At 46.9% G+C, this 27,270-nt stretch overlaps 4 protein-coding genes and 1 pseudogene across 4 annotated transcripts; 1 reads left to right on the forward strand and 4 right to left on the reverse strand.

Annotated features, from left to right (window-relative positions):
- Window positions 1-7,344: 7,344 nt before the first annotated feature.
- On the reverse strand, window positions 7,345-9,110 carry LOC123077276 (LOB domain-containing protein 40). The gene has a single exon (XM_044499522.1). The coding sequence runs from the start codon at window positions 8,494-8,496 to the stop codon at window positions 7,603-7,605; it is 894 nt and encodes a 297-aa protein (XP_044355457.1). The 5' UTR covers window positions 8,497-9,110; the 3' UTR covers window positions 7,345-7,602.
- A 2,376-nt stretch (window positions 9,111-11,486) lies between these two features.
- LOC123077273 (pentatricopeptide repeat-containing protein At1g66345, mitochondrial) lies at window positions 11,487-13,720 on the reverse strand. The gene has a single exon (XM_044499519.1). The coding sequence runs from the start codon at window positions 13,490-13,492 to the stop codon at window positions 11,786-11,788; it is 1,707 nt and encodes a 568-aa protein (XP_044355454.1). The 5' UTR covers window positions 13,493-13,720; the 3' UTR covers window positions 11,487-11,785.
- A 259-nt stretch (window positions 13,721-13,979) lies between these two features.
- On the reverse strand, window positions 13,980-15,317 carry LOC123077277 (universal stress protein PHOS32). The gene is made up of 4 exons (XM_044499523.1): window positions 15,008-15,317; window positions 14,693-14,802; window positions 14,445-14,563; window positions 13,980-14,282 (listed from the first exon to the last, which is right to left on the reverse strand). Exons 1-4 carry the CDS (start codon window positions 15,180-15,182, stop codon window positions 14,204-14,206), a joined length of 483 nt encoding a protein of 160 aa, XP_044355458.1. The 5' UTR covers window positions 15,183-15,317; the 3' UTR covers window positions 13,980-14,203.
- An 877-nt stretch (window positions 15,318-16,194) lies between these two features.
- On the reverse strand, window positions 16,195-21,011 carry LOC123077275 (uncharacterized). The gene is made up of 6 exons (XM_044499521.1): window positions 20,762-21,011; window positions 20,548-20,682; window positions 20,287-20,364; window positions 19,442-19,668; window positions 19,210-19,257; window positions 16,195-16,580 (listed from the first exon to the last, which is right to left on the reverse strand). The coding sequence occupies exons 1-6, from the start codon at window positions 20,871-20,873 to the stop codon at window positions 16,419-16,421; spliced, it is 762 nt and encodes a 253-aa protein (XP_044355456.1). The 5' UTR covers window positions 20,874-21,011; the 3' UTR covers window positions 16,195-16,418.
- Window positions 21,012-21,086: 75 nt separating this feature from the next.
- LOC123077274 (F-box/LRR-repeat protein 14-like) lies at window positions 21,087-24,000 on the forward strand (annotated as a pseudogene).
- The last annotated feature ends 3,270 nt before the right edge of the window (window positions 24,001-27,270 follow it).

The following is a 27,270-nucleotide window of genomic DNA, read 5'->3' on the forward strand; positions in this document are numbered from 1 at the left end:
ATGGTTTGAAAAACTTTGATTTTGATCCATTGAACATGACTGAAAAAGAAACTGAGCTTACCAAGTGCATGACAATGTTAATCCATGATGGTGCAAAGCCAAGCTTTCCCATAATTGCTCTTAGATAGCTCCACTCAACTCTATCGTACGCCTTCATCATGTCCAACTTGAGTGCACAGTAGCTATTATTCTTTGACTTGCTCCTCTTCATAAAATGCAGACATTCATAGGCCGAAATAATATTGTCAGTGATTAGCCTTCCTGGGACAAAGGCAGACTGTTCGTCGGAAATTATCTCAGGCAAGATCACTTTTAGGCGATTAGATAGCACTTTAGATGCAATTTTATAAAAGACATTGCATAAACTAATAGGCCGAAATTGTGATAGTAGAGTTGGGTTTGATACCTTCGGGATGATACTAGGATTGTATCATTTATGCATTCCGCACTCTCCTCACCCCGAAGAATTCCCAGGATCGCATCCGTGATCGAGTCACCACAAACGTCCCAATGCCTTTGGAAGAAGTGAGCCGGGAATCCATCAGGTCCCGGAGCCTTGGTTGGAAACATCTGAAAAAGGGCCCTTTTTACTTCTTCTCGGTCATATGGAGCTAGCAAAACATAATTCATTGGTGTTGTCACTTTTGCCGGGACATGCTGAAGAACATTCTCAACCCCTTGTACACCTTCTGACGTATATAAAGCTTTGTAAAACTCCAAAGCCAAAGCTTGCATTTCTGTTGGATCCTCCGTCAGCGTCCCATCTGGCCCTTGCAAGGCTTTAGTCAGGTTTTTCCTCCTCCTCATTGAAGCACGGAGATGGAAAAACTGTGTGTTACAATCACCCTCAGGGAGCCATTGAACTCGTGACCTCTGTCGCCACATTGTCTCCTTCCTGAGATACAGTTCAATTAGCCTATCATTTATCTTAATCTCATTGTTGCTAGGACCCATTCTAGCAGGGTCACTTCTCAGCTTTTCAAGTTCACATTTGAGCTTCTTTATCTCCCCTCGTACATTGCCGAAGGTTGCCTTGCTCCATTCTCCCAGCTCATTAGCTAGTGCGGTCAGGTTAGCTCGCACTTCACTGGCCGTCCGATTACGACCGTTCGACTCCCATGCAGAATCGACGACCCTCTTCAAGTCTGGGTGCATCTCCCACATCACCTCGTATTTGAAAGATTTCTCCAGCCGATGGCCTGATGCAGCTAGCTTTACCAATAGAGGTGAATGGTCAGAAGTGGCAGAGGTTAAGTGTTCGACCATTGCCAGCGGAAACTGTGCACACCATTCAGAAGAGCCGAGCGCCCTGTCAAGTTTTACTCTGGTATAGGTACCACCGGAAACCTTTTTCTCAAAAGTCCATGGTCGTCCCTGAAAACCGAGGTCAACCAAGCCACATATATCGATAGCATCTCGAAAACCTTGTATCTGGCTTTGGCTTCGCTTTCCTATGCCGTCATATTCCTCCAAACTCAGAACCTCGTTAAAATCACCGAGGCATAACCAGGGTAGATCACTCAAAGATGCCATATTCCTCATCGTGTTCCAAGTGTTGTGTCTCAGGTGGGTTTGAGATTTCCCATACAAACATGACAATCTCCATGGGGCTCCACCCAAGTCAGTAACTTTAGTATCTATATGGTACCTCGAGTAACCCAAAACCTGAATATTTATTTCATTATTTCAAAACATAACAAGCCCATCACTCCTACCAGTGACTTCCACAGCGAAAGAACTATCATAACCTAAACTGTTGGCAAGATTTTCAGCTCTATCTCTACCAATTTGAGTTTCAATAACACATAGCAGTCTAGGGTCAAACTTTTGCGAAAGGTCGCGTAACTCTTGAACTATCGGGGCGTTGCCTAACCCTCGACAGTTCCAACATAGCAGATTCATTGGGACCGGCGGTCCTCCGCCGGGGAGGCCGCCAATCGTCCTTCGTTGCTTTTTCCATCGGGAAGGTGTTTCTTCACATTGTTACTGCTGTTCCCATGGCCTTCTACAGCGAACAAAACAATCCCAACAGCAGCTATGTGCTACGGTAGTAGGCCAGGCCCAGTTGGAGTTGCCTGTGTGTCCGCTCGGTAATTCGCCGCAATGAGCGGCACGTAGGAGGCGCCGTCTGCCTCTGCCTGGAGAAGAACGAAACGCCCAACCTGTACTCGGAGGAGCAGGAAGAAGGTTTATATCCATTGTTTAATTTCTGCAACTCAGTGCTCTCTGCTCGTGACCTATCTGAAACTTTATAAGAACTAGCAGTAAATTCAGAGACCAATTCAGAGATTAACCACACTTGTACAACGCACGAACGTGTGAACATGCAACTCACTAAGAGCATCTACAACCGGACCTCCCAAACACGTCTCATACGTCCGGGCGGGCCGCCCGATCATTGACCGGTTACGTTTTTTTTTATCCAGACGGACGCCTCAGACGTGTCTCAAACGCCCGGACTGACCGGCACCTCCCATATCCAGCCCAAATATGGGGCGGATATGGAGGCACCCGGGCACGCCCGTTACGTCGGCCTGATGGCGGGGTCCCACGCGGAAACCGGCGGTCCGACGGACGCCGCGTCCGTCGCCGCGGTGTGAACGCCGCGTGGCGCCGCTCCGGCTCGCCGCCCCAAGACCAAAATTCGGCTATTTAAGCCGGTCGGCATCCCACAACCCTAACCCATCCCCCTCCCCCCTCTCCGCGCCACCAGTCCGAGCCCATCCACCTCCTCCCTCTCCCGCTCCGGTGCTCTGCCCACGGTCAGACGCTTCGCCCACGCTCCGGCACTCTGCCATGGTCCGGAGCAAGATCACCTACTACCCCATGCTGACGCTGGAGCACCGCTACGAGATCCAACAGGAGATCCGGGCGGCAAGAAGTGGGCGCATCGTTGCCGGGCTGCCTCCGGACTCACCGGAGCCAGAGGAGGAGGAGGAGGAGGAGGAGGAGGAGCCGAGGGAAGAGGAGGAGGATATAGCTCTGATGGAGGTGGAGGAGCCAGACCAGCAGGTGTCGGCTTTGAACATGGAGCAGGCGGAGGCGGAGTTCGCCGTCGCCCAGTCCGACGAGATGGCGGAGCAGCATGCCATCCTGGAGTCCATCCAGAATGAGGCCTATGTGGAGGCCAACCGGGCGTTCCTCCAGTGGGAGGAGGCGGAGTCCGACACGCTATTCGCCGAGCTCGACGCGGAGATAGAGGCAGAGGAGGCCGGAGCGGAGCAGCCGGAGGAGGTGGAGCTGCAGCTATCGCCCATGCTGCCAGAGCCGGGCACGGAGATCGTCGACATCTCCGACGATGAGTAGCTAGTTGATCGACGTAGTGCGTAGGTTTATTGTAGTTTGCATGTCTTTGTATATTTTTTTTATTTAAGAATCTAGTATGAGATGTTTGGATGCAACAAGTGAAATTTAAGGCGTGCCCGGTCACTGCATTTGAGGGGTCATATTTGTCATATGTGGTCGTAGATGCTCTAAGATCCAATAATCTAGCAACGACTTGACTGAGAACTAGGGGCTACTAAATGTGTTATAGTTGGACTACTTCTACACTAGCTTATGTAGTTGTGCATATAAATCATGTTCGGTTGCATTTTTAGAATTCACTTTTTCTTATTAATTTTTTATGGACTAGCTTTGTTATCAGCATTTTTGCTAGAATTGAAAACAGTTAACTGACTATCAATGTTGTAGTTTACTTTCCTTGTGATGTAATAAGATTTAAGACAAGTTTTCTATTATGAGACTATTTGAGTTGCCACTGTGTGGTCAATGTCTGGACAGTGTTCTTGTTGCCTACTTATGCTTATGCTTGTAGCTTTTGTTGTGATTTGTGAAGGAATGATGATGAATTTATTTCGATCTTTGCTAAGGCTTTTCATTGTGATTTTTTGTGCCCATGGAGCTCCATGGGTACCCGGATAAAGTGGATTTGGGCATGGGCACAAGCTGCGCCCATGGATACTTTGGTGGATGGGCAAAGGGTAGGAAGTTGGGTCATGGGTTGGATCTGGACCAGCCACACCCGACCCATTGCCATCCCTAATCTTAGTTGGGGATTCTAATTAGGTTTGGATTTTGTCTATTGAAAATGTCCTTTAGAGGGTGGTCGTGATGCTTAAGGGGAAAATAATTGATGCATTTTTTGAAAGAAAGAGAGGTGATTTAGTTGATTGTACAACTGATGAACCAACATCAACTGAAGCAATACCTGTTCAGCCTCCTTGCTTGAATTTGAGCAACAAGGACTAAATCCTTAGATGTCGCGACAACAAGGCCATCAAATTCAAGCAAATGTAATACTATTCCGATGGATTGAATTCTTGCAGCTGTGGGGCGAGCATATTTGAAGCTTGGTGCCATGCAGCCCTTTTTGAAAAATTAAAAAGCTTATGGTCCAGAAGGTTTCGAGAAAGAATTTCCCTTGCTTTGTATTACAAAGCAACCAACTGATATAAACAGCGATAGGTGCTGGGGCAGAAGCAGCACAGACACGCTCAAAAGAAACGAAAGAGAAAACAAAAGGAACAAATGCCAACAACGTCGGATCGACAAAAACGAAAAGCCTCGCGACCAGTGCGCCCACCGTATCTCCCATCAAGCTCCTAGACTCCGAAGCGCTGGTACCAATCAACACCTCCAAGAAGGGTCGCGACGATGACAACGCTGCTGCCAAGGGTTTCCCCCGGTACTCGACGAGGAGAGAAGAACGGTAGCCCCCGACGCCCTCCAGGAAGGTATGGCACCCTCAAGTGCCACCGCGTCGATGCCGCCCATGCCGACAGGAATTTCTCCCGATCTCAACCATCACCTCGGGCGCTCCGGAGCCCACCGCCAAACCTACCACCACCCTGCGCCAACATGGTCTTGAAGCTTCTCACGCCGTCTCACCACGGCACCATGAAGTGAGGTCTACGCACCGAAGAAGAGAAGCCGGGACTAGAAACAGCAGCACCGTCGGCATGCGGGAGGGCTCAACCTCCACCGTCAGCAACGGTAGCTGACCGGACGCAGTAGCAGGAGCAAACCAGGCCCGTGGGCCCACAGGCCTGGCCGGGCCCTCCTAGGCCCGTAAAGCTCACGCCTTCCTGCTGCAGCAGGCACGCCGTCGGCGTCTCCGCCCCCGATCCGAGCTGCTCCTCTACCTCACCACACAAAAAACAACGAAGCCACGCTGGGGACCGACCCGCTAAGACCCGGATGGGGCCCGCAGGGCCCAGATCTGAGCCGGGGAAGGTCGGAAACGACACTTTAAGTTCGACTAGTTCAAGGATTTTCCATCATGGTTGGAGTACTTGGAGAACAGGCATTGTCCATATTGTTTATATTGTTTCTTGTTCAGCAAAAGTACAAACAAGCGATGTATTCTTTATTTTCGCAGCTTCGCCCCTATTGAGATTTCTTTCGAGCTCCGCCATTGCCCTCGTGCAGTTCGATTTGGAGCGAGCTCCAAACTTGGTCTTCATAATTTTGTGAGCTCCAAACTTGGTCTTCATAGTCTTCAAATATGGAGGCTATGAGCTCGGTTTTGGAGCCAACTCCTTAAATTATGTCGACTGAGAGACATATAACGACTTTGCTAAAGTGCTATTTTGGGTCAAAATCGTTATATTAGCAGTTATTATGAAGCCATATGACAGTTGCTCTAATGACTTGAAATCAGTACTTCCTCTGTTCCAAAATAAGTTTCTTGACCTTAGTATAACTTTACACTCAGGATTTTTGGGGTGGCCTCCGGCCTCCATACCAACTACGCCAAGTGTTCCATCTCTCCCATTCGCTGCTCCGAGGAGCTGTCTGCGGAGGTGAGCGCCGCCCTGGCCTGTCCCATTGCCCAGTTCCCAATCACCTACCTGGGTCTCCCATTGTCACTCCGAAAGCTGCCATCTTCCGCCTTCGATTCGCTCATTGTTCGCCTTCAGAAGAAGCTGCCCACCTGGCGAGCCGCCCTGCTTTCTAGGGGCGAAAGACTTGCTCTGGCTCGCCACGTCCTCACAGGCATGCCTACTCACATCCTGGCGGCGATCGCTCTGAATGCTAGCACCCTCAAGCGTGCCAACCGGGTCATCCGAGACTTCCTGTGGCACGGGCGCAAGGACGCGGCGTCAGGATGCTGCCCTGTCAACTGGCGCAGGGTGTGCATGCCGCTCGGCCTCGGCGGCCTTGGCGTGCGCGATCTCTTTCGTGTGGGCATCGCCCTCCGGGTCCGTTGGCCCTGGCTCCAGCACACTGACCACAACCGGCCGTGGAAACACCTCCAGCTCCCCCATGACGCGGAGGTCCGCGCGATCTTCATGGCGTCTACCACTTGGATCATTGGCGATGGCCATACCTGCCGCTTCTGGACTGGTCACTGGATCCAGGGACAGTGCGTGGCCGAGTTTGCACCGGCGATCCTTGCCCTCATGCCCAAACGACGCCGGAAAGCCCGCTCTGTGGCGGACGGCCTCCATCTTCGCTCTTGGACCCAGGACATCCAAGGGGCACTTGGCCCCCTTGCGGCTCTTCAGTACTTGGAGCTCTGGCGTCGCGTCCGCGACATCCCCCTCTCCTCCGCTCCTGACGCCATCCGCTGGCGCTGGACGTCCTCGGGCATATATTCTGCCAAGTCCTGCTACGATGCCCTCTTTCTTGGTTCCACCTCGTCGCCGCACGCCAAGCTGATCTGGAAAACGTGGGCTCCGCTATGCTACAAGGTCTTCATCTGGCTAGTCACCCTCGACCGTTGCTGGACCACGGAGCGCCGCGCCCGCCATGGGCTTTCCCACAGCCCTACCTGCGTCCTCTGCGACCAGACCCTTGAGACGATCGACCATCTCCTGGTCGGCTTCCGTTCTCCCGCGAAGTATGGTACCGCGTGCTCTCGAGCTTCAGGCTCACCGCGGCGATTCTGACGACACAGGACAGATTCATCGACTGGTGGAGCGCCGCCACCCTCAACACCCCGCACTCGCTTCGCAAAGGCTTCGCCTCCCTTGTCGTCCTTACTGCTTGGAGCATTTGAAGGCACCGTAACGCCGTGTTTTTCGACTCCGCCGACCTGGTGACGCAAGGCATCCTCGACGAGTCACGGACCTGGGCCTTGGCTAGGGCCAGAGGGCTCGCCGCGATCACCCAATTCGAGCCGTCCTAGGCGCGCTCTGTTTTCCGGGCTGAGCATCCCGGTCTCTTGCTCATCCTAGTTGCACGCTCTCCCGCTGGTGTTGGAGTTTGTAATTGGCCCCCGTAACTCTTGCTTTCTACCTATCAATGAAATGATACGCAACTTGCGTATTCGCGAAAAAAAGTATAACTTTACACCAGAATTAGTATAAAATTGAGACACTTATTTTGGAACGGAGGGAGTACATCATAGCTAGTGTCATTCCTGTGAGTAATATAGGTACAAGATTCCACTGCCATCTCTACTCTAAAATGGGGAAAAGAAAACGGAAACAAGGCGGTCAGCATGGACAAGGTACAAGATTCCACTGCCATCTCTACTCTAAAATGGGGAAAAGAAAACGGAAACCAACGAAGGAGCATGACACGATCCCAAAACTTATGGACTCTATCTCAGCTAGTATGAAGGACGGCAGTACGGCACTGTCGCCGGCCGCGTCTCTATGACACCGGCAGTTCAAGCAGCAGGCCGATGTGGCTGGACTCGGCGCTCGAGCTGCTGGCGCCGAAGCGTGCCCCTGCCGGCGGCGACCTCGCCACCACGCGCGGGGTGACCGGCTGGAACCCCAGCGTCAGCTCCAGCCCGATTTCGTCGTCATGTGCCTCCTCGTCCTTGGCCACCTGGTGCGCCGGGGGCACGGGGCTGTGCTCTGCTTGGCTCACGTGCGAGCCGGCGTCAACCTCAGTGCCCACGGACGACTCATCTCCCCTCGCCTGCTCGACTGCCATGCCGCCGTCTTCAACGTGGCTGCCGTGGTCGTGGCTGCCGGCCGACTCCTCGTGGCTCGGCGCGCGGTCGAGCCCATCGTTGTGCTTCGCGCCGGAGAAGCTCTTGGTCTTGGTCTTGGACTTGGCCGTGGAGGAGGACGCGCGCTTGAACCCGGTGCGCCCGGCGCACGAGACGCCGAGGAGCGTGCCGGCGGCCTCCGGAGAGGCGGCAGGGCGGTCGGCCTTGGCGACGTGGCGGATGTCGCACGCCGTGAGGGGCGCGTCGGAGGTGACCCGGACGATGGGGCGGCCCTTGAGCACGGCCTCGACGGCGGCCTGGCAGGCCCCCCACTGGCCGGACCAGAGCAGGCCGACGGAGCCGTAGACGGGGTTGACCATGCGGCCGCACGCCTCGTAGAGCAGCGAGCGGAAGAGCGCGGGGCGGAGGCCGGCGTCGTCGGCGGCGAGGAGGTTGAGCAGGCCGGCGCGGCCGTAGAACTTGGCGAGGAAGACGGTGGCGTTGGCCTGCGCGTCGGCGCTCCGGATCCACTCCAGGCAGGGGCGGATGGTGCACCCCTCGCCGCACCCCTTGCGCAGCACCCGGCACCCGTTGCAGCTCATCCGCATCCTCCTCTTCTTCCCTTCCGATCAAAGCCCGGCGCCGGAGTCGTTGGAGATCGATCGATCGATCGTGGTGCTGTGGACTGTGGCTCTCTCTTCTTGCTTCGTTGGAATATTTTGGCTGGTGTGTGATGGTGGTGATTTGGTGGTGGTGATGGGTTTTATAGGTGGCGTGGGCGCCAATGGTTTTGGGAAGGCGGGTTCGGGGCCGCTGCCAAAACAACGGGAGATGGCCGACTAAACAATGGGAGATGTCCACTGCACGGCTACCCCGGTATCACGGAGCCGCGTCGCACACGAATGTTCCAAAAGGGAAATGGATTTTTTCAACGGCTTGCAGTGAAACTAGAGGCGGCACTTTCGGTGGACTTTGCGACGTACCACGGTTTGGTTGCAGTGATGGGCATGATGGCATTGGCATGACATCCCCGTTGGAGAAACAAGTTGCAGGTCCCCTGGTTTTACCGATGGATGGCATCGTCATCTTTTGCCATACCGCATGTTTATTCAACATTCAAACTTTCAGTTCCCATAAATTCTTAAAAAAAACTGTGTGTAAAGTTTCACGATAAAATACCTTGAATTGCGGAGTTGCAAAAAAATCATTGATTTTGAGGATGAACATTACATATGGCCAAGAGCCGCAGATTTGTTTTTTTTTTGTAGCTCTCATGCAGTCAAAGAATGGTCCCCATCATCTCTCAGGTTATGTGGCATAGATGGCATGTGGACCCACTGTGAAAGAGAGAGGAATAAAAATGGAGAGATGAGATGGGGAAAAATAAAAGTCACATTTTGCTGAGATGTGTCCTTATTGGAAATTCAGTTTGACACCTGAGCACGCATGCTGCTGGTATCTGCACCAACCAGTTCCACGGAACTGACACTGTATTCCGTTCTGTATTATCAGTTTCCTTGTGCATTTTTATATGACCGTGGCCCACGGTTGGCACATGCCCATTAATTGTTGGGGATGTCCTTATGCCATGCCATGGACGACAACCAGAGTGCTTCGATACAATGGGCATACATTTTTATTGTTCCTTTTATAAATGAGAGTTTGTTAATTATATGAGTGCCCGGTCACTACTAGAATTCAGATTTCCTAGAGTGCAAGCGTTATCTAGATGAATGGTTTTGCAGCACGACTTTAAATGCCAAATCAGTCGAGATCGATACAAGGTGCTGACAAAAATCCTATTACAAAATATATCTTCAACGCTGCTGCAGATCAAAAATTTCACCCAAAGTCTGAAGGGGTCAAGGGGTGGAGCCAAACCGAGGGGGAAGCGATACCCATTGGTTGAGTCGGCGGTCACGTACACCAGGTTGAGCTTTAGCTCGGCTCATGACTATCTTACAATGAACATTCACTAGCCCATGAGCCCTAGCTAGCTGTGAGGAAGATTATTTGTCGTGACCGGGTCGAAGCCTCTACTAAATCTGGATCAAAGAGAGGAAGATGTTGCTGGAGGACCCCATGCCAACCAGGTGTTTAGCCAAACACCGTCAGCGCATGGACAGCTGGTGAAAGTTTTTTCATTTTCTTTTTGAGCTAGGATGAAAGTTCATCTTGGCTCCAAATAAAAAGGTAACATGAAAAGGAGGCGAGTTAATGAAGACTTTTATTCCTATAGGTTTTGGTCATACTGATCACTTTGAGTATAGACAAGTCATACCTGAAGCCATTAGCCCCCACGTGTCCTTGCAGAGCATGCCACGGCCTGCCCTCCCCTCCTGCGCGCAAGTTCCCGCAAGGCGCTCCCCTGCTCGGCTCGATCCCCCTCGCCTAGCACCAAGCGCCGCCGGAGCACAATCAGCTTAATTTTCTTGACACATCAATCGCTCAAGTGATTAAGAGCTAGCATCAGATTCGTGGACATCTAGCACAGAGTGGCGGCATAATTAAAAATCAAGCACTAGTTTGGCTGGTGACAAACCTGTATCTTCTGCATAGGAGATCTATTGGTTGCTGCAGTAGAAAACCAACACGGTAAAAACTGTGTCCCGCTGAGGTGTGATGTTGGGTCATATACCAGAACCTACACACATGTAATAGACAAAAGATCCAAGGACTGCAAACTAAATGGCAGCAGACTTTGTATTTCTTTAACAAAGAAAAATATCTTATAAGAGATGTCAGATGAGAACAGCATGTCCATTATTACAGATAGCCTGATTCTGAAAACGAAAGCCCTCAGTTTTCATTAACCAGTCCAGCAAACAAAATTAGCTGTTATCTTTAATGTTCCATATAGACACTATTTGTCATATGCCTTGTAGAATCCTACTGCCAACCTTAAACACAGTCATGCAGCCCCATATCACCTACAGGTGTGCACACATTTAAGTAGAGAACTAGAATATGACAGAATTTTAGAAGCTGAATGCATGCACGCACAAATACAGACTTATAACATGCCAAAAGCAAAGGGGGCAAGCTGTAATCAGGTCAAGCAGAATGTAGGATGTTAACTGCTGACTGAAATGAGGCTTTCCGATTATCACAATATAAAAAGAATGAGACCAAGAAAACTTAAAAGCACTGAACATCAGCAAGATTTGAATCAATAAATGAATTCAGAGTCAGTTTGATAGATGACACTGTACAATGCTATAGACATGTGAATGACATTATAATGGTTCAGTGCATTAAAAATGTTACCATACATTATCTCATCATCAGCACTGGAAAAAGATTACCATTTACTGGTTCCTGCTCAGTGCATTAGTGCTTCGCAGAAGAACAAACCCTTACAGTAACAGGCAAGCAGAAATCAAGTGATCCATTTTGCATTGAAAAGGTCCTAGGAACAGCATACACTCATAGAGTAGTTATGTTGGCAATAATCTGGTCTGGACTCCAAGGGATGCACCATTTGATTTTGATCTGCATCATAGGTTGGCCTCATCCACTCGCACACAAGCAGAAAATAACATGTATCCAACTAGAATCTCAGATTGTTCGCCTTACAAGGCGAGAAAAGAAATATGGATTCTCTTGTAATTCCTCCCCTCACTTGTAGGGCAGGTTTCATTTCTCGGGAGTTAGGGAGGCCTTAATTTCTCCTTACATGTCCTTTTATTTTCAGCAGCCTCATGGTGGTTCACTGTTGGCTAGCCTACTATTTTTACCATTGCCTTTGCAAAGGTACAACAAGTGCAATATGTAGACGAATCTTGTATTAAATAATAGCAACCTTCTCCTTCTTTACCTTCGCCTATCCTTAGCCCCCTTTAGCTTTTCTCCCATTAAGCACAAACCATCTAACTGCGAGATCAGGTATTATGGGAGCTATGTCTTTACTTTGATGACTCTTCTCACCAACATCATAAACGTATCCGCAGAGGGGATTAGCTTCTCGCTCCGTGCAATCATCCTGTCATATAACCGAAGTGCGCTCTTAGTGTTACCCTTCTCACAGTAACTGCTGATCAGCATATCGCTTATGTCACTAGTCGGAGCCAGCAATTTCCTCTCCATCACAGACACAAACTTCTCAGCTTCCTTTGGATTCCCACACTGGCACAGGCCACTGATCAGGGAGGCAAAAACTTCGATGCCATGGTTAAGTCCCCTGTGCTCCATCTCATGATAAATCTTGACAACACCTTCAGCATCACCAACCTTGCTGTACCCATCAATGAGCTTACAGTATGTATCCTGACCAGGAATAATTCCTCTGTCGATCATTGCCGTCACCAACTCGTTTGCCTTGCCGACCTGTCCAGCACCACACATCGCCTCTAAGATCTCATTGCAAGTGCCAATGTCCGGCACAAGGCCTTCATGGATCATCTTGTCAAAGTACTCCGAGCCCTCATCTGTCTTCTCATGTCTAAAACACCCGGTGACGAGGTGACTGTATGTAGCATCATACGGTTTCAACCCCCTGGACAGCATTTCTTGCAGCAACTGCATGGCCTCACTGACATTGCCTTGACGGCAATGTACTCCGATGAGGCAAGTATACACAAATGGGTTCAGGCGACAGCCTCGTCGGACCATGTCGTCCCACTGCTCGCGCGCCGACTCCAGATCACCAATACGACAGTGGGCATGCACCATCAGCGAGTAAGCAACGTCATCAAACACCATGTTCCTCTGCAGCATCCTCCTGAGCAGCAAGATCCCTTCCTCGGTCCTCCCCTCCTCGAAGATCCACAGCGCCAGCGCAACGTGCGCCACGACGCCCGGCGCGCACTTCTTGCCGTGGATCCTCTCCACGAGGGCCGCCATCCTGGCAAGTGCGCCCTCCCGGCTCAGCACGCCGACGACAAGCTCGACGGTGGCCTGGCTGGCGTACACCCGCTTCAGCGTCATTAGCTCGAACACCTCCCAGGCGACCCGGAACCGGCCGGTGCGCTGCGCCGCGTGCAGCACGGCGTTGAAGGCGGAGATGGAGGGGAGCACGCGGCGGAGCGCCAGGTACCGGCAGGCCTCAAGGGCCTCCTCCGGGAGGCGGAGCTGCGCGTAGGCGTGCACCAGGAGGTGGAGGCCGCGGGTGGTCGCGGCGGTGCCGCTGTCCTCGTAGGCCGCGAAGAAGGCGTCCAGGAAATCCGAAGCGGGCGAGGAGGGGTGCCTGGTGATGGCGGCCTGGAGGATCACGGAGGCGTGGCTGATGAGGGCCGCGCGGGCGAGGAGGTGGACGAGGAGGCAGTAGGAGCGGAGCGAGTGGGGGGACGGCGACGAGGCGGCGGCGGACCAGTGGAAGAAGCTGTGCGCGTTCTTGGCGACGGTCTCGGCGGAGGAGGGGGAGGGGCTGGGGTTCCTGGCGAGGGAGAGGAGCACGGCGTCGACGTGGCCCTCGGGCGCCGGGGCGCCGGGGAACGCGGCGGAGAGCGCCTCCCAGGTCACCCTCGGGCTGCTCGCGAGGTAGTGGGAGACGTGCTGGGGCGTCGCCGCGGCGGCCGCGGGCACGGCGGAGGCGGCACCGCGGCAGAGGGACGGTACGACGACGCGCCGCGCGAGCATGCGGCCGCCGGACTTGGCCGCGTTCATGTGGCTGTCGAATGAAACGCCGCCGAGGTAGATGGACCTCGTCGGTGAAGAAGCGGCACCTCTATCGGGGCTCGAAGGTTCCCGTCCACCGTCCGATCAAGTAAATGGACGACTAAGATGACAAACCGCAAACAACATTCCCCACGGTATGCTATGAACTGAAATCCACAGTACTACGTACTACTCCCTCCTCGTTCCACTATGTAGTCCGCACACGCTTCCCGAGATTCAAATTTGACCATAAATTTAACTACCGAGACCAACTGTGGCGGGAGCAAAAATTATACCACTGAATTCGTATCGTATCAAAAATACAAATTCAGTGGCATAATTTTTACTCAGTGGTACAACTTTTGCTCCCGCCGCAGTCGGTCTCGTTGATTAAATTTACGGTCAAACTTGAATATCGGGAAGCACAGACGCACTACATTGTGGAACGGAGGGAGTAGTGTCAAATAAGCTCGCAGTATCAGGTAGTTTCAGGTAATTTTACATTCAGAGTCCAATTCAACAGTATTGATGTGAACTATGTGCCTTTTTCAAGATACAGAACATGAGTGCACGCCGAGCACAGTTTATTGCCATACCAGTATATGGGCTTACATGCTATCGCATAGACGTTACAGTACTATCGTTCTCGCGGACGGTATTATCTCCTTGTTTCGAGGTTGCAGACGGCGTATAATCATCAGTAGCAAGCTGCAGGTACGCCTACATGTTCTCCTTCACAACCGTGACCGGGCAGGCCGCGTGGTTGACAACGTAGGTGCTCACGCTCCCCATCAGAGCCCTGCCGCCAAGAAACAACAGCGGTCACATGAATCCCAAACAAGAACAAAGGAACCGCTCATCAAGTTAGATATCCATGATTTCACCATCGACCGCAAGCTCGACAAATTGCAGGTAAAGTTCGGCCACGGACCGAACATGCTGAATCTGTGTGTATGCATACCTCTTGAGCGTGCTCAGACCTCTGCTTCCGATGACCAGGCAGCTGAGGGGAACCAGGTCGACTGCCTCGCACACCTTCTTGGTCGGGTCGCCGTAGAATATCTTCCCATACACCTCAACCTGCAAATCACGTAGTTCCGCCAACAAGATAGTCGGCAGACAGGATCAATATTTAGCACAGAAATTTGATCAGGAGTAGTGATCACTACAAAATTCTGTGGATGGAAGATGAAAAAAAAAAACTGGTACCCCGCTCTGATGTGCCACTTGGGCCAGGATCTCCAGTGTCTCCTTGTCCGGCAACAGTCCGTACTTCTTGGTGACATGGGGGTCTGAGAACTCTACCAGAGGGATGAGCGCTGAAATCCACAAGAATTGCCATTTCAGAAGACATGGTAATTTCATACCACAATGGAGAACACAGACATGCAGACTTTGTTCGTCAGTTCGAAACTGACAGAAACAGATATAGATAGAACTTGAGGTAATCATGTGCAGCACTCGCTATACCTATCCTACAGACTCCAATACACGGTAAACGAGAGGGGTTGTCGGTGGACTTACGTGAACCACTCTGTTCCCAGAGATGCATCGCTCCTTGCTCATTCTGGTAGGAATTGTTGACATGGATAAGCACGAGTTGGTCACCGCTCCTGGCAAGGTTGGTTGACGCCCATCGCAGAGCCGCTTTGCTGCACGATGAGAAGTCCACAGCAACTCCAATATTCCTCCCACCCATGATGTCCTGCAAAGCTCAGATAAACACAAACAGGTTTTTGATTCCAGACCAGTGTGTCTAACAATGGCAGTGAGGTTTCAGCTGTGGTCAGGTCCTTAAATAGATAACAAAAGGATCTAGGAGTAGTATTATTCGAAATACTAAACGAAAGACGAGGAAAACATAGGCTGAACCGATGATCTTTCTCCTCTTGTTACTTTGCCTGATTCCTTATCACCACTTTACCTCCCCCAGGAAACAGACACGTTCCACTTGCTTACCTCTGCTAGAGAAGCCTATTGGTACAAGAGGCATGAAAAATCAAGATTCATGATGCAAAGCAAAAGGGGGCAAAAAGGAATTTTTACTCCAGTTTCTTTCATGCCACTGGCACTGGAATGCCAGATTCTACTTCATCGGTTAACTAAAGCGGCACCGTCGGCACGGCACAGGTATGGACAAGAGGAAAGAAATTCTGATGTAAACTGATACTCACCAAAGCAGCAACCAAAGAAAAGCCAAGTTGATCAGGAATAAGATAGTACCAGATGCTTCCAATACAGATGAAATGAAAGATAAAGCATTTTGATATGGGGAATCCGATAAGATGCAGCGTAGCAGTTTGGCATTTGATAAAAATAAAATGACTCATCCAGCTATTCTTTACCAGAAAAACATCAATAACAAGTTCAACACTTCTGTTAAGACAGATAATGTACTTGTATCCCGATCCGGCATGCAAAATAAAGAAAATAAGAGAGAAGAGGCCTTGTTACATCATAAGTAACAACAGAATGATCTTCATATCCCAAATAAACCCAGTGTCATGTATTTCCAAAGACAGATAGTAATATCTATACTCATATTCATACCTGGCATGCAGAATTAAGAAAATATGAGACAACAGGCCTTGTTACATCATAGGTAACAAACAGAATGATCGCATATCACATATAAACTCAGTGCCATGTTAATTCTAAAGAAAAATACTGTCTAAAGAAAATACTGCAGAGAAATGCAACTCAAATTGATGTAAGTTCACACTGCAAGCAGATACAAGTTAATCGATGCATCCATCAAACAAATTCCTTGGACGACCAGTAGAGCTAGATCTTCCGGACAAACTTGTGATGTTAAAGCATTTTAGCATTACATGCAAAAACAGAGCTCCGAAACATTGAGAATCAGTATTCCCTAATACAGATGTCAAAAACTACAGGTAACTACTGTTATTAACCAGCTCTTCAGAATGAGAAGTTACAAGTACAACTGCTCCACTCTCTTGTCATACGACACATGATAGATCCACCAATTGCCCAGAATTCCAATCACATGCAGTACTGTTCTGTCCTTTAATTCGACCGTCCCAATAGAAAAGAACTTGTAGTCTTCGGTATCAACTTTTCTTGTCTGGATGACCTGAAGGCAAATGAAGAAGGGTTATAACTATAAAATAGTACATAAAAGGAGCGCCGAGGAGCTAAATATTGTCATGCATATGGATTGACCTTGCTGACATTATCCATTACTCAACCAAAAATCATAAGCTTGATTTTCAGAATTCATGTTTCCTTTATAAACATGCAATTCAGACATAAATCAAAAAAGCTGGAGTCACTGAAACATACTACCTCTGCCCATAAATATAAGACGTTTTTGCAGTTTGAACTTTAAAATATAAGACGTTTTTGCAGTTTGAACTGAAAAAACGCCTTATATTTATGGACAGAGGCAATACAACTTAATTGAATTGAAATTATACCTAAATTTCAATGACAGCAAATTTCTTTTGTTTGTGGTGACAGAAAGCATAGCAGAGAGCTGCAAGCATAAGCATAGCATCTCAAAAGCTGCAGTCGACTAGTTCTGTCCAGGTGATGGTGTAACTCCACCGAAGCAGCACAGGAACAATTTACCAAATCATAAAATAGTACTCGAAATACAGGAAAAGGAACACAAGTACCGAAACATCCAATTAAAAGATAAGAGGTCTGCAGTTCTCCATCAGGAACCAAGGGAGAATCGTGAAGCTTTGCATACTTTCTGCCTAAATTATATTCTCTACTCCACAATTACAAGTCATTTTTTACTTCATGGTCTTTTGAATAGTTTCGACTATGGTTAAGGTCATTTTTTACCTTCAGGAACCAAAGAAAAATCACGAGGCTTTTCAGTTCTTCATTTTTTTTGCAGAAATTCTGATTATGATTTTTTTTGGGCAATATACTAGCTACGAAAACTAAACTTTACTAGACATGGTCCATGTCTTTCTATGGCTCCTCGCCAATAACAGAATTCTCACGTGTGATAACATTCAAAAACACCCAAATGTTAAAGACAAGGCAATAAGCATGCTTGTTTTGTGCTGAGAATCAATCAGTGCATAACTTGTTTTTTGGCTGTGTTGTAGTGGCCAAACAAGAGTGGAAAATTATCTCTGGTATATTCAGTGTCCAGCTAGGTTCTGACTTTGAATATGTTTGCCATTGGTGGTTGAGTAAATAATAAGAATGAAATTTTGAATTTGTTATGCTAGGCTACTCTCTGGTCAATAACTCAATATGGTCTTTACAGAGTCAACTTTGTTTTCAGAGCAAAAACTGGCACGGTACAATAATGCTCTGGAAACTGATGGCACACATTGGAAGATGGAAGATGCTATTTTAGATGCTCACTCAAGATTGCTCGACCGCATCCTGCTGCTCCTCAAGAGGATGAGGGGAGAACTGATGAGGGTTGCCCAGAAATGAAGATGATCAAGTGTGGATTTGCCCCCTTCGAGTTAGGTGTAGCGGAGATGCGCATGTTGAGACGGATGTGTGGCCACACAAGAAAGGATCGGGTCCGGAATGATGATATACGTGAGAGAGTTGGGGTAGCAGCGATTGAAGAGAAGCTTGTCCAACATCATTTGAGATGGTTTGGGCATATACAGCGCACTCCAGTGCATAGCGGACGGTTAAAGCGTGCTGATAATGTCAAGAGAGGTCGGGGTAGACTAAACTTGACATGGGAGGAGTCCATGAAGAGATATCTGAAGGACTGGAATATCACCAAAGAACAAGCCATGGACAGGGGTGTGTGGAAGTGTCCACATGCCAGAAGGATGAGTTGGTTTCGAGATCTTATTGGGTTTCAGCTCTAGCCTACCCCAACTTGTTTGGGACTAAAGGCTTAGTTGTTGTTGTTGTTGTTGTTGTTGTTGTTGACAAACTCTTGTTGCTGTTGTTGTTGACAAACTCTGCAGTCCTCTCCATTGCCAACAGATTGCACAAGGCAACAGGCAAAAGCCTGTGATCATCTGGTTCAAGAGAACGTACTGAAGAAACTTTGAACATGCTCCAATATATTTCTGCCGGTCATCTTAGCTCGTCTTAGATTTGGCCTTACTGCCTCAGCTCCTTTTGTTTCGCTGTTTCTATCCACTGCCTAAAACTGTACCTGGGTTAGTTCATTACAGAGAGTAAAAGGATGCATACTGTAGAGACACAAAATATGTGAATCTCGAAGCCCGAACTCATGCTGGATTCAACGGTGGTAGCTACCCTCCAGGAATAAAAAATCTGGTCTCATGTTTAGAGATTGAAGGACTACAATGCACACAATTCACACCACTTCAAAGATTTACATTACAGATAGATGAGTGGCCAAAAACTTGAAACCTACAAGCATGACCCTCTGGTCAATGTTCCAAACCACTTTTACCTAAGGTAGACGTATTCATTGATGCCGGGTTCTTGTTTGGTATAAGAGCAATGTGGTATTGAGATGAAGGATTGAAACAGTATCATCTTTCAAACTGTTTTCAGAAAAGGGTATAATCTTCTTAATGTGTTCAAGTTTAGGGGGGGGGGGGGGGGGGGGGGGTATTTTGGGGGTTCTTCGATTGTGCAAAGGCTAAAAATAAAATGTGAATGAAAGTTCATGACCATATGGAAAGCACTTCAAAATGTAATGTGATGTAGAACTATTAAACTACTCCAAAATGTGTTACAAAATGCAGGTATATGTAATCTAGCTCTCTTAGGGGGAAACACATGAAGCTCACCTCCTCCTTCCACAATGCAGGATTTTGCTGCACCTTCCCTTGATGAATCTGAAACAGTAAAAGTTATATCAGGTACAGAAGAAGGGAAAACGTAGAACATCCTCTCGTAAGTTTGTTATTTTGGGTAGCATAAATAAATCTCAAACAATGCTATAATCATTCCACATTAAGCACCATCAAACTGTAAACGTGAATATGTTTAATTACAAGATGCCATAGTCATTTAACTAACCTCCTGAAGAAACAAGTATATGGAATAGGGGTCCGGCCTTGTAGAGTAGAGAAGAAGCAATGTATTGATGGCAAGAACCATTGGTTTCCGCCAACCATACACAATCAAAAGAATCAAACCGATAGGCAGCTGAAATTTTCTGACCAAATTCCAGAATTTCCTAAGAACTTGTTTCGAATATGGTGAGAGCACAGTGATATCTTCTGATGGGCTTTTTGCCGGTCGCTCTGCGATGCAAGCAATTACACACAGGAAAAATGTGCATTAGGATAATAATAGTGACTAGCATTTGGATTATCTGTAGCTACGTCTAAGTATGTATAACAACTTAAATGCAGTTTTTCAAGGGGAAAGCTGAATGAAATTGGACTATAGGACACGTTTGAGCTTCACTAAACTCTGTCATATACATGCCCAATTTACCAGATCATACCTAAGCATGCTCAGGAAAAAGAACAATCATATCGGGGAAATGCACTAAATGTTTTTCTCCATGTGAACAAGCACTAGAGTGCAACAACTTAAATGTGCATTAGGATAGTAATAGTGACTAGCATTTGGATTGTCTGTAGCTAGGTCTGAGTATGTAACAACTTAAATGGAGCTTTTTCAAGGGGTAAACTGAATGAAATTGGACTATAGGACATGTATCAATCCACTTCACTAAACTCTGTCGTATACAAGCCCAATCACCAGATCATACCTAAGCATGCTCAGAAAATAAGAACAATCATATCGGGGAAATGCACCAAATGTTTTTCTCCATGTGAGCAAGCACTAGAAAGAAAGAAAAACATATATACTGTAACAGTCTAATGTGTCTGGTGTTTGTGGCATGAAATTACCTTGTGCCTCAGCAACCTTTGTGGGATAGAGCATGACAGCAATTGCGGTGCCGCCCGTCCCAAATCCCCTCAGTAGACCTAAAATAATAATGGTTAAAGTCAGTGAACATAATCCTGGTCAACTGACATTCTAGACCAAAACATGGTTATCTGAGATATGTTTTTGAGACAAATACAAGGAGAGCTTGAAAGGACGGCCACGGCGCACTGACAAACACTGAACCGCAGCGCATGATCCTAACTCCTTAGGGCTTAGGCTACCTGGAAGCTTCGGACGAACTCCGGGGGACACCCTCGCGGCCAGCAGAGCTCGGAGCATGGGGGCGCGAGCCTGAAACCCGGGGGCCGAGCTCGAACACCGCGACCAGATGCCCTGCAACGCGTGCCTGGCAGGAACTGGTGGGGAGTCGAGTCACTCGAGGGCGTCAGCACGTGGATCGAACAAACGAGGACGCCGGATAAGCAAGGAACTCACGGGTAGGGCTGGCGGCGGAGAAGGCGCGGGCGGGGGCGAAGGAGGGAGAGGGGACGCCCCGCCGGAGATGCGCCGCCATAGAGGCACCGCTCGCCAGCCGCCTCCACGCCATTGTCGGTAGCCTCCTCCCTTGGTCTCGGCCAGGATCGAGCGGCCCTGGCAGTGGTAGCTTGGTTTCGGAGAGGAGAGGAGGAGGGGAGGACGAGGAGGAGAACCCCGGAGACGGCGGGGCGAGAACGGGGAGCCTCCCCGCTGCCGAGTCCCGTTCCGTCTCGCCGAGTTTTGGGCCGTGTGGGCTGTTAGGGGTTTCGGGCCTGTAAAGCAGAAGAAACTTCATGACCCATTTACAAAAGAGATACTAGCACGCTAGGCCCAACTCTAACCAAGCCCATATGCCCAGGACGAGGGTTTTGGTTGGTCGATCCGTCACTTCAAAGACCGGTCGGAGACGGCGCTCTCCTACTCCGGCCAGGCCGACCCACGACCGCCGCCGATTCGTGCCGTTCTTCTCTCCCGTTCGTGCTGACGGCGGCGCCCTTTCCTCTATTTCCGACTGAAGAAAACAGCTCCAACCTCGGTCTGTTAGCTCCTCAACTTCAGATGCTTATATGGATCCTGTCTTCCTTTCTTTCGATTTGGATGGTTGATTGACACATGGAACCCTAGTTTTGCGGGTAATTTTTATGTCCAATCCCGTATTTTCTTGCTAAAGGCAAAAAAGAATTAGTGTCGCTCAGCAAAATCCAAGATGTCGGTTCAGCAGGTGGATGTTATCTTCTACGAGTAGTTATTATGTCCGTAGATTTCTTCCCTGCTTTGATTTCCCAGCAATTCCAGATATGTCTCTGCATAATTGTGTGACTTATGGGTTCTTTGTTGTCTGCTCAGAGATTTAGAGATAAATAGGGTGGTACCTTAGTTAAGGTTCTTTCCAAAGATGAACACATGAATCTTTAATATATGCATACTTGAAAGAATGTTTTTTCGTCTATCTATGATACTTGAGTATACATGTTTCAGAATTTCGATTGTTGTACTTTAATTGATGACTTAATGTCCAAAGGAGTATGCTAGAATTTTTTTTTATAGTTTCTGTTCTATTGATGCAACTTCCTCAGGAGCACCTAAGTCTCAGTCCTCATATGGAGGAGGTTTTCATGCGATCGGTCAGATCATTGTTATCTCGTAGACTCATATTTCTGATTGGTTGTTTCTGGATGCTGTCTTTCTTTATTATTTTAGCAGTTTCAGATACTTGGGATGAAAATTACTTCGATGTTGTTCCTTATTAGTAACTCATGAATTTTCACAAGTACGATACAGTTATCTTTATCGCTATCGCTAAAGTGATCTTATAGCCCTGCTATGCTTAACTCTGATTCTCATCAATTTCTGTCCAGTGCTCTGCGTACCTATTGAACTTCAGGATTACCATACTTGCACACTACATTGCTCCATGGAGGATCTCCCGGAGGAACTGTTTGCAGAGTTTCTCAAAAGGATCACCAGGACAAGTGATCTGAATTCTGTTTCCCTTGTGTCGAAGCGGCTCTACAAGATTGAGGCAGATCAGAGGGGTGCTATCCATGTTGGCTGTGGCCTTTTCTCTGCTACAGAAGCCTTGGCATCGCTGTGCACCCGATTCCCTAATTTGTGTAAAGTGGAAATCGACTACTCTGGTTGGACGGCAGGCCATGGCAATCAGTTGGAAAACCAAGGCATCTCTGTGTTATCATCTCACTGCCCCTCGCTGACTAGTCTCGGTTTAAGCTTTTGCTCATACATTGATGACTCTGGTCTTGGTTATCTAGCCTGCTGCAAGAAACTAGCGTCCCTCAGATTGGCCTCCACACCAAACATAACTTCAAGAGGGCTTCTCACCGTGGCTGTTCATTGCAAGTGTCTTTCTGCTCTCCACATTATTGACTGCCATAAAGTAGGTAGCAAAGATTGGTTGGAGTACCTTGGCTCTGTAGGATCATTGGAATAGCTTGTAGTAAAGAAGTGCGAGGGCATCAGCCAGGATGACCTCCTGAAGTTTGGCCCAGGATGGATAATCTACAGAAGTTTGTGTTTGAAATCAAGAAAAGATTCTTTCGTAATGACGGGGCAGGGCCTGGTGAGGGCTATGATCCCTCATACGACCCTCATAGCCTGAATATGTATGATTTCAGTTGTGAGAATATGAAGGACTTGAGGTTGGCAGGTATCGAAATTGCGACAGGAAAAGGACTTCGTTTTCTCTTTGGGAGGTGCAAAGCACTGGAGAAGCTTTGCTTGGAGTATGTTCGGGGTCTAAATGACAACGACATGATTGCATTATCCCAGAGCTGCAACAATCTTAAAAGCATCTCACTTTGGCTGGATCCTCAGAATTATTACGATACTTTCAGGACGGCATTTACTGATAACAGCCTTAAGGCTCTATCTCTCAGTTGCCCTATGCTTGAGAGTGTTGATCTCACATTTTCAGGTTGCTCTGCCATCTACACATCAGAAATAGGCTTCACACGGAAGGGCCTAGTGGCTCTCATTAAGTCTTGCCCGATTCGTGTTCTCGTGCTAAGGGGTGCCAACTTCTTTAATGACAAAGGGATGAAGGCCGTCTCATCTGCTCCATTACTGGAGACACTCGAGCCATTGGATTGCAAGGCCATAAGTAATGCTGGGCTACGGTTCATTGTGCGTGCCCCATGCTTGATTAATCTCATGCTCCGGCTCTGTGACCGTGTGACTAATGCTGGAGTATCGAAGCTGGCACATTCACAGAAGTTAGAGTCTCTGATCATTGAACGTTGTTCCCGGGTCTCTGAGCAGGCTGTGTGTGGGGCTGCCAGATCAGTTCAATACTCCGAGTCTGTACCCCTCAGCGAGCTAGAAAAATTGTTCACAACTTCGTGCAGTTGATGAAGTGGCCTCCAAATTTTGTCAGTTCAAAACCCTCTTCTGAAGTGATCAAGGTGTTGCTTGGTGCTGGCTCTGAATCAGTTGGATGTCCCTGACATCAACTCCGTCTCATCTGCTCCAGATCAGTTCTGCATCTTCTCCTTATCTCTCTGAACTTGTTTTTGCTTCGACCTTTTGCTGTCGTTATTTGCCTTAGTGCGAGAGAATCTGCAGGGTATTTTTGACTGCGTGCACTTTTCTTGCTCTTGTAGTTTATTTTCCTCAGCTTGATGTCCAAAATTCAGTTACCTACGTGGTTGGGCAGTAAGGTTTTTGTTGCCCAAATTATCAAACTTTGTGAAACTGATATTGCAGAAGTAGTTGTGTGGTAAGCGTAAAAATAAGTAGTTTTGGAGCATTATGTAGCTGTACTTCTATATATTTTTCTGGTGAGATTTGTTATACTTACACATGATTTCTCAAAATTTGTTGGCCTGCACATAAATCGACATTGCATTGATTTGTCAGAGTTTTGTTGGCCTCTACGTAGTAACAAAGCCTGCTTTTCGCCCGTTTTGTTTCTTTCGAAACGGCACCTGCAGCATACCGTCACTTATTCAGGAAACCCTAAAATATAAAGGTCGTTTGATTGAAGGAAAAGCACCCAAAAGATTTGAGTGATAGAAGTTTTTTGTAAGATATAGTGAAAAGCAATTGTTACCAAAAAAACTTAATATTCAATTGCACAAATGAAACAACCCAGATAACAAAGGTTTCTGAGAATTTCATTTCTCCATTTTTCTATAGAAAGATGCCCAAGATAGAAATAAATAAAAAAACACAGAATATGATTTCCTTTGACAAGCGAGCGTTCTAAGGGCATCTACAAGGCTATCCCTCAAATGTCCGTGGACATCTGGCCGGGCGGATGTTATCCAACGTTCTCCCTCAAATAATTGCCTCATCCATCTTTTTAACACGCTGAATATTGAAAAGAATCAAAGATAGATACCATGATCCATGAAAGATAAATATTCCAATACAACAATAATTCAACATAAAGTTTGAAATAAAAAGTTTAATTTAAATCCAGTTTATTTGGACACAAGCTCTAGTTGTCTATATGAACCGTCCACAAATGCTCCATCACATCATTTTAAAGTTGTGTTTGAGTTCCTCGATTGGGAATCTGATGATGCATCCGAAAAAATTGCTCAAACATTGCTGCTTTCTGCTCAAGAAGCTGGACAAGATCACACATCTATTCAAATCCATAACTTGGTGAATTGCCTCACCCTCATCCTCCACAATCATGTTGTCCATGATCACATAAACTATCATCACCTCTCACATTGTCTCTGGATCTCATTGTTTGGTAGGTCCGTAAACAACTATAAAACGGGCTTCGATCACTCCAAATGTCCTCTCAACATCCTTTTACTTGCAACAACGTGTGATCTTTGCTTACCTAGTGGATTGGAGATGGTCTTGACAAAATTCGCCCACGAAGGATAGACACGATCACAAAGATGGTACCACATGTTGTACTCATGCCCATTTATGGTATAGTTGCACGCAGGAGCTTCGCTCGCACACACACCCTTGCAAACAATGGAGACCGTGCATCATGTTGATGTCATTATGAGACCCTGGCATGCCAAATAAAGATTGCCAAATCCAAAGATCTTGTGATGCAACTACTTCAGGAATGACGGTGGGATTTTTTTTGCTGGCCTTAGACACTGCCTTTGTTATTACCAATGCATGCAATACAGGGACGCGAGCATACATGGAAACCCTCTCGCTTCTCCCATTGCCATGAGCCTTGTCGTGACTTCGGCATTTTTCTCTCTCAAGTACTCCGGCCCATACACCTTGACCACTTCCTTAGCAAATCTAAACGTGGGTTCAAGGCATGTGCTCCCAAACATCCAGAGGTACTCATCCCACTAGTTTGTGGTTGTGCCAACACAAGCATCCTCACAACACTCATGCACACTTGGAAACCATATAACCCAATACAACCGACTGCATCCTTCTTGAGCTTCAAGTAATCATCATATGCCCTGACACCTTCCATGTTGTGCAAGAGCAATGGTCACTGCATCCAATACCGACTTCGGAAATAGCGGTCGAATAGCACATCATGGGCAAAGTATTCCTCGTGGAGGTCAACACGCTCCTATGCGTGATGTTGATTCAACTCTCGATGTCCCAGCGTTGAGCCCTTGAAGTTGAGAAAATGCTCCTATGCAAGATCCATTTCGTCTGGAATTGCCATCATTATCGCCATTTCAGTATCATCTTTGTTATCATCCGATGAATATGAATCCATAAACTCCATGTCAAAGAACTCCTCATCTGAATCCATCATGTTTGCTTCAAAGTAAATATCAAAAGTGTCAAAAAAAAACGGTCTGGCATTTAACTGAACTCTTCGGCATGCAGTGCACGCCCTCCTCCCTTTGTTAGTCTCTAAGTGCGCCGACCCATTTAGTCCTCTGCCTCAATGGTTTTTTTTGGCTGATTTTCTTTGTGTTTTACATCTATTTTGCCGGGTTTTTCTTATTCAGTTTTAATTTATTATTTCCCTTTTTATTCGAAAATTGTGATTTTTTAAAACTCATGCTTTTCTAAAAATATTGCAATTTTTTTAAACCCATGAACATTTTCTAGATTCATTTTTTTATATGTGAATTTTTCATATTTCACCAATTTTTAAAAATTAGGAGAACAATTGCAAAAAAATTCCAGAGACTGCAGTAGCATAAGATGAGTAAAAGAAACAATGAACTGAAGGGGGATGTTAAATGAAAATAAATAAAGGTAATTAATGTGAACAAAATTATATATTTTCATGAATATTTATTTATATCCATGAACATTTTTTGGATTTTGTGAAAAAAATTAAATGGTACAAATTGTTTCTATATGTTATAAACATTTACTAAAAGTTGTGCGAACAAATTTTCTATTTTTATGAACTTTTTAAACCTATGAATATATTTTATTTTTGTGCACAATTTCTTAAATGACACATAATTTTTTTTATATGTTATGATGTTTTGAGGAAAAATTATGTGAACAAATTTTTATTCTTTCATGAACATTCTTAGATGTTATGAAGCATTTTATAAACATCTGAAAACTTTTCCTCAACATGAACATTCTTAGATGTTATGAAGGGGAATGTTAAATGAAAATAAAAAATAGGTAATTAATGTGAACAAAATTATATATTTTCATGAATATTTATTTATATCCATGAACATTTTTTGGATTTTGTGAAAAAAAACTTTTTAAACCTATGAATATATTTTAGTTTTGTGCACAATTTCTTAAATGACACATAATTTTTTTTATATGTTATGATTTTTTGAGGAAAAAATTATGTGAACAAATTTTTATCCTTTCATGAACATTCTTAGATGTTATGAAGCATTTTATAAACGTGTGAAAACTTTTCTTAATGGGACAAACATACTTTAAAATCATGAACTTATAAAGCATAGGAATATTTATTAAAATGTGAGAAAAAACTAAATTTTCATATTGTAGATACATGAAACATTTTCAAAAAATTCAATAACAATTTTTAAAGTGTGTAAACACATTTTTGTAGT

Source organism: Triticum aestivum, chromosome 3D, assembly GCF_018294505.1.
Source record: "Triticum aestivum cultivar Chinese Spring chromosome 3D, IWGSC CS RefSeq v2.1, whole genome shotgun sequence".
Lineage (NCBI taxonomy): Eukaryota > Viridiplantae > Streptophyta > Magnoliopsida > Poales > Poaceae > Triticum > Triticum aestivum.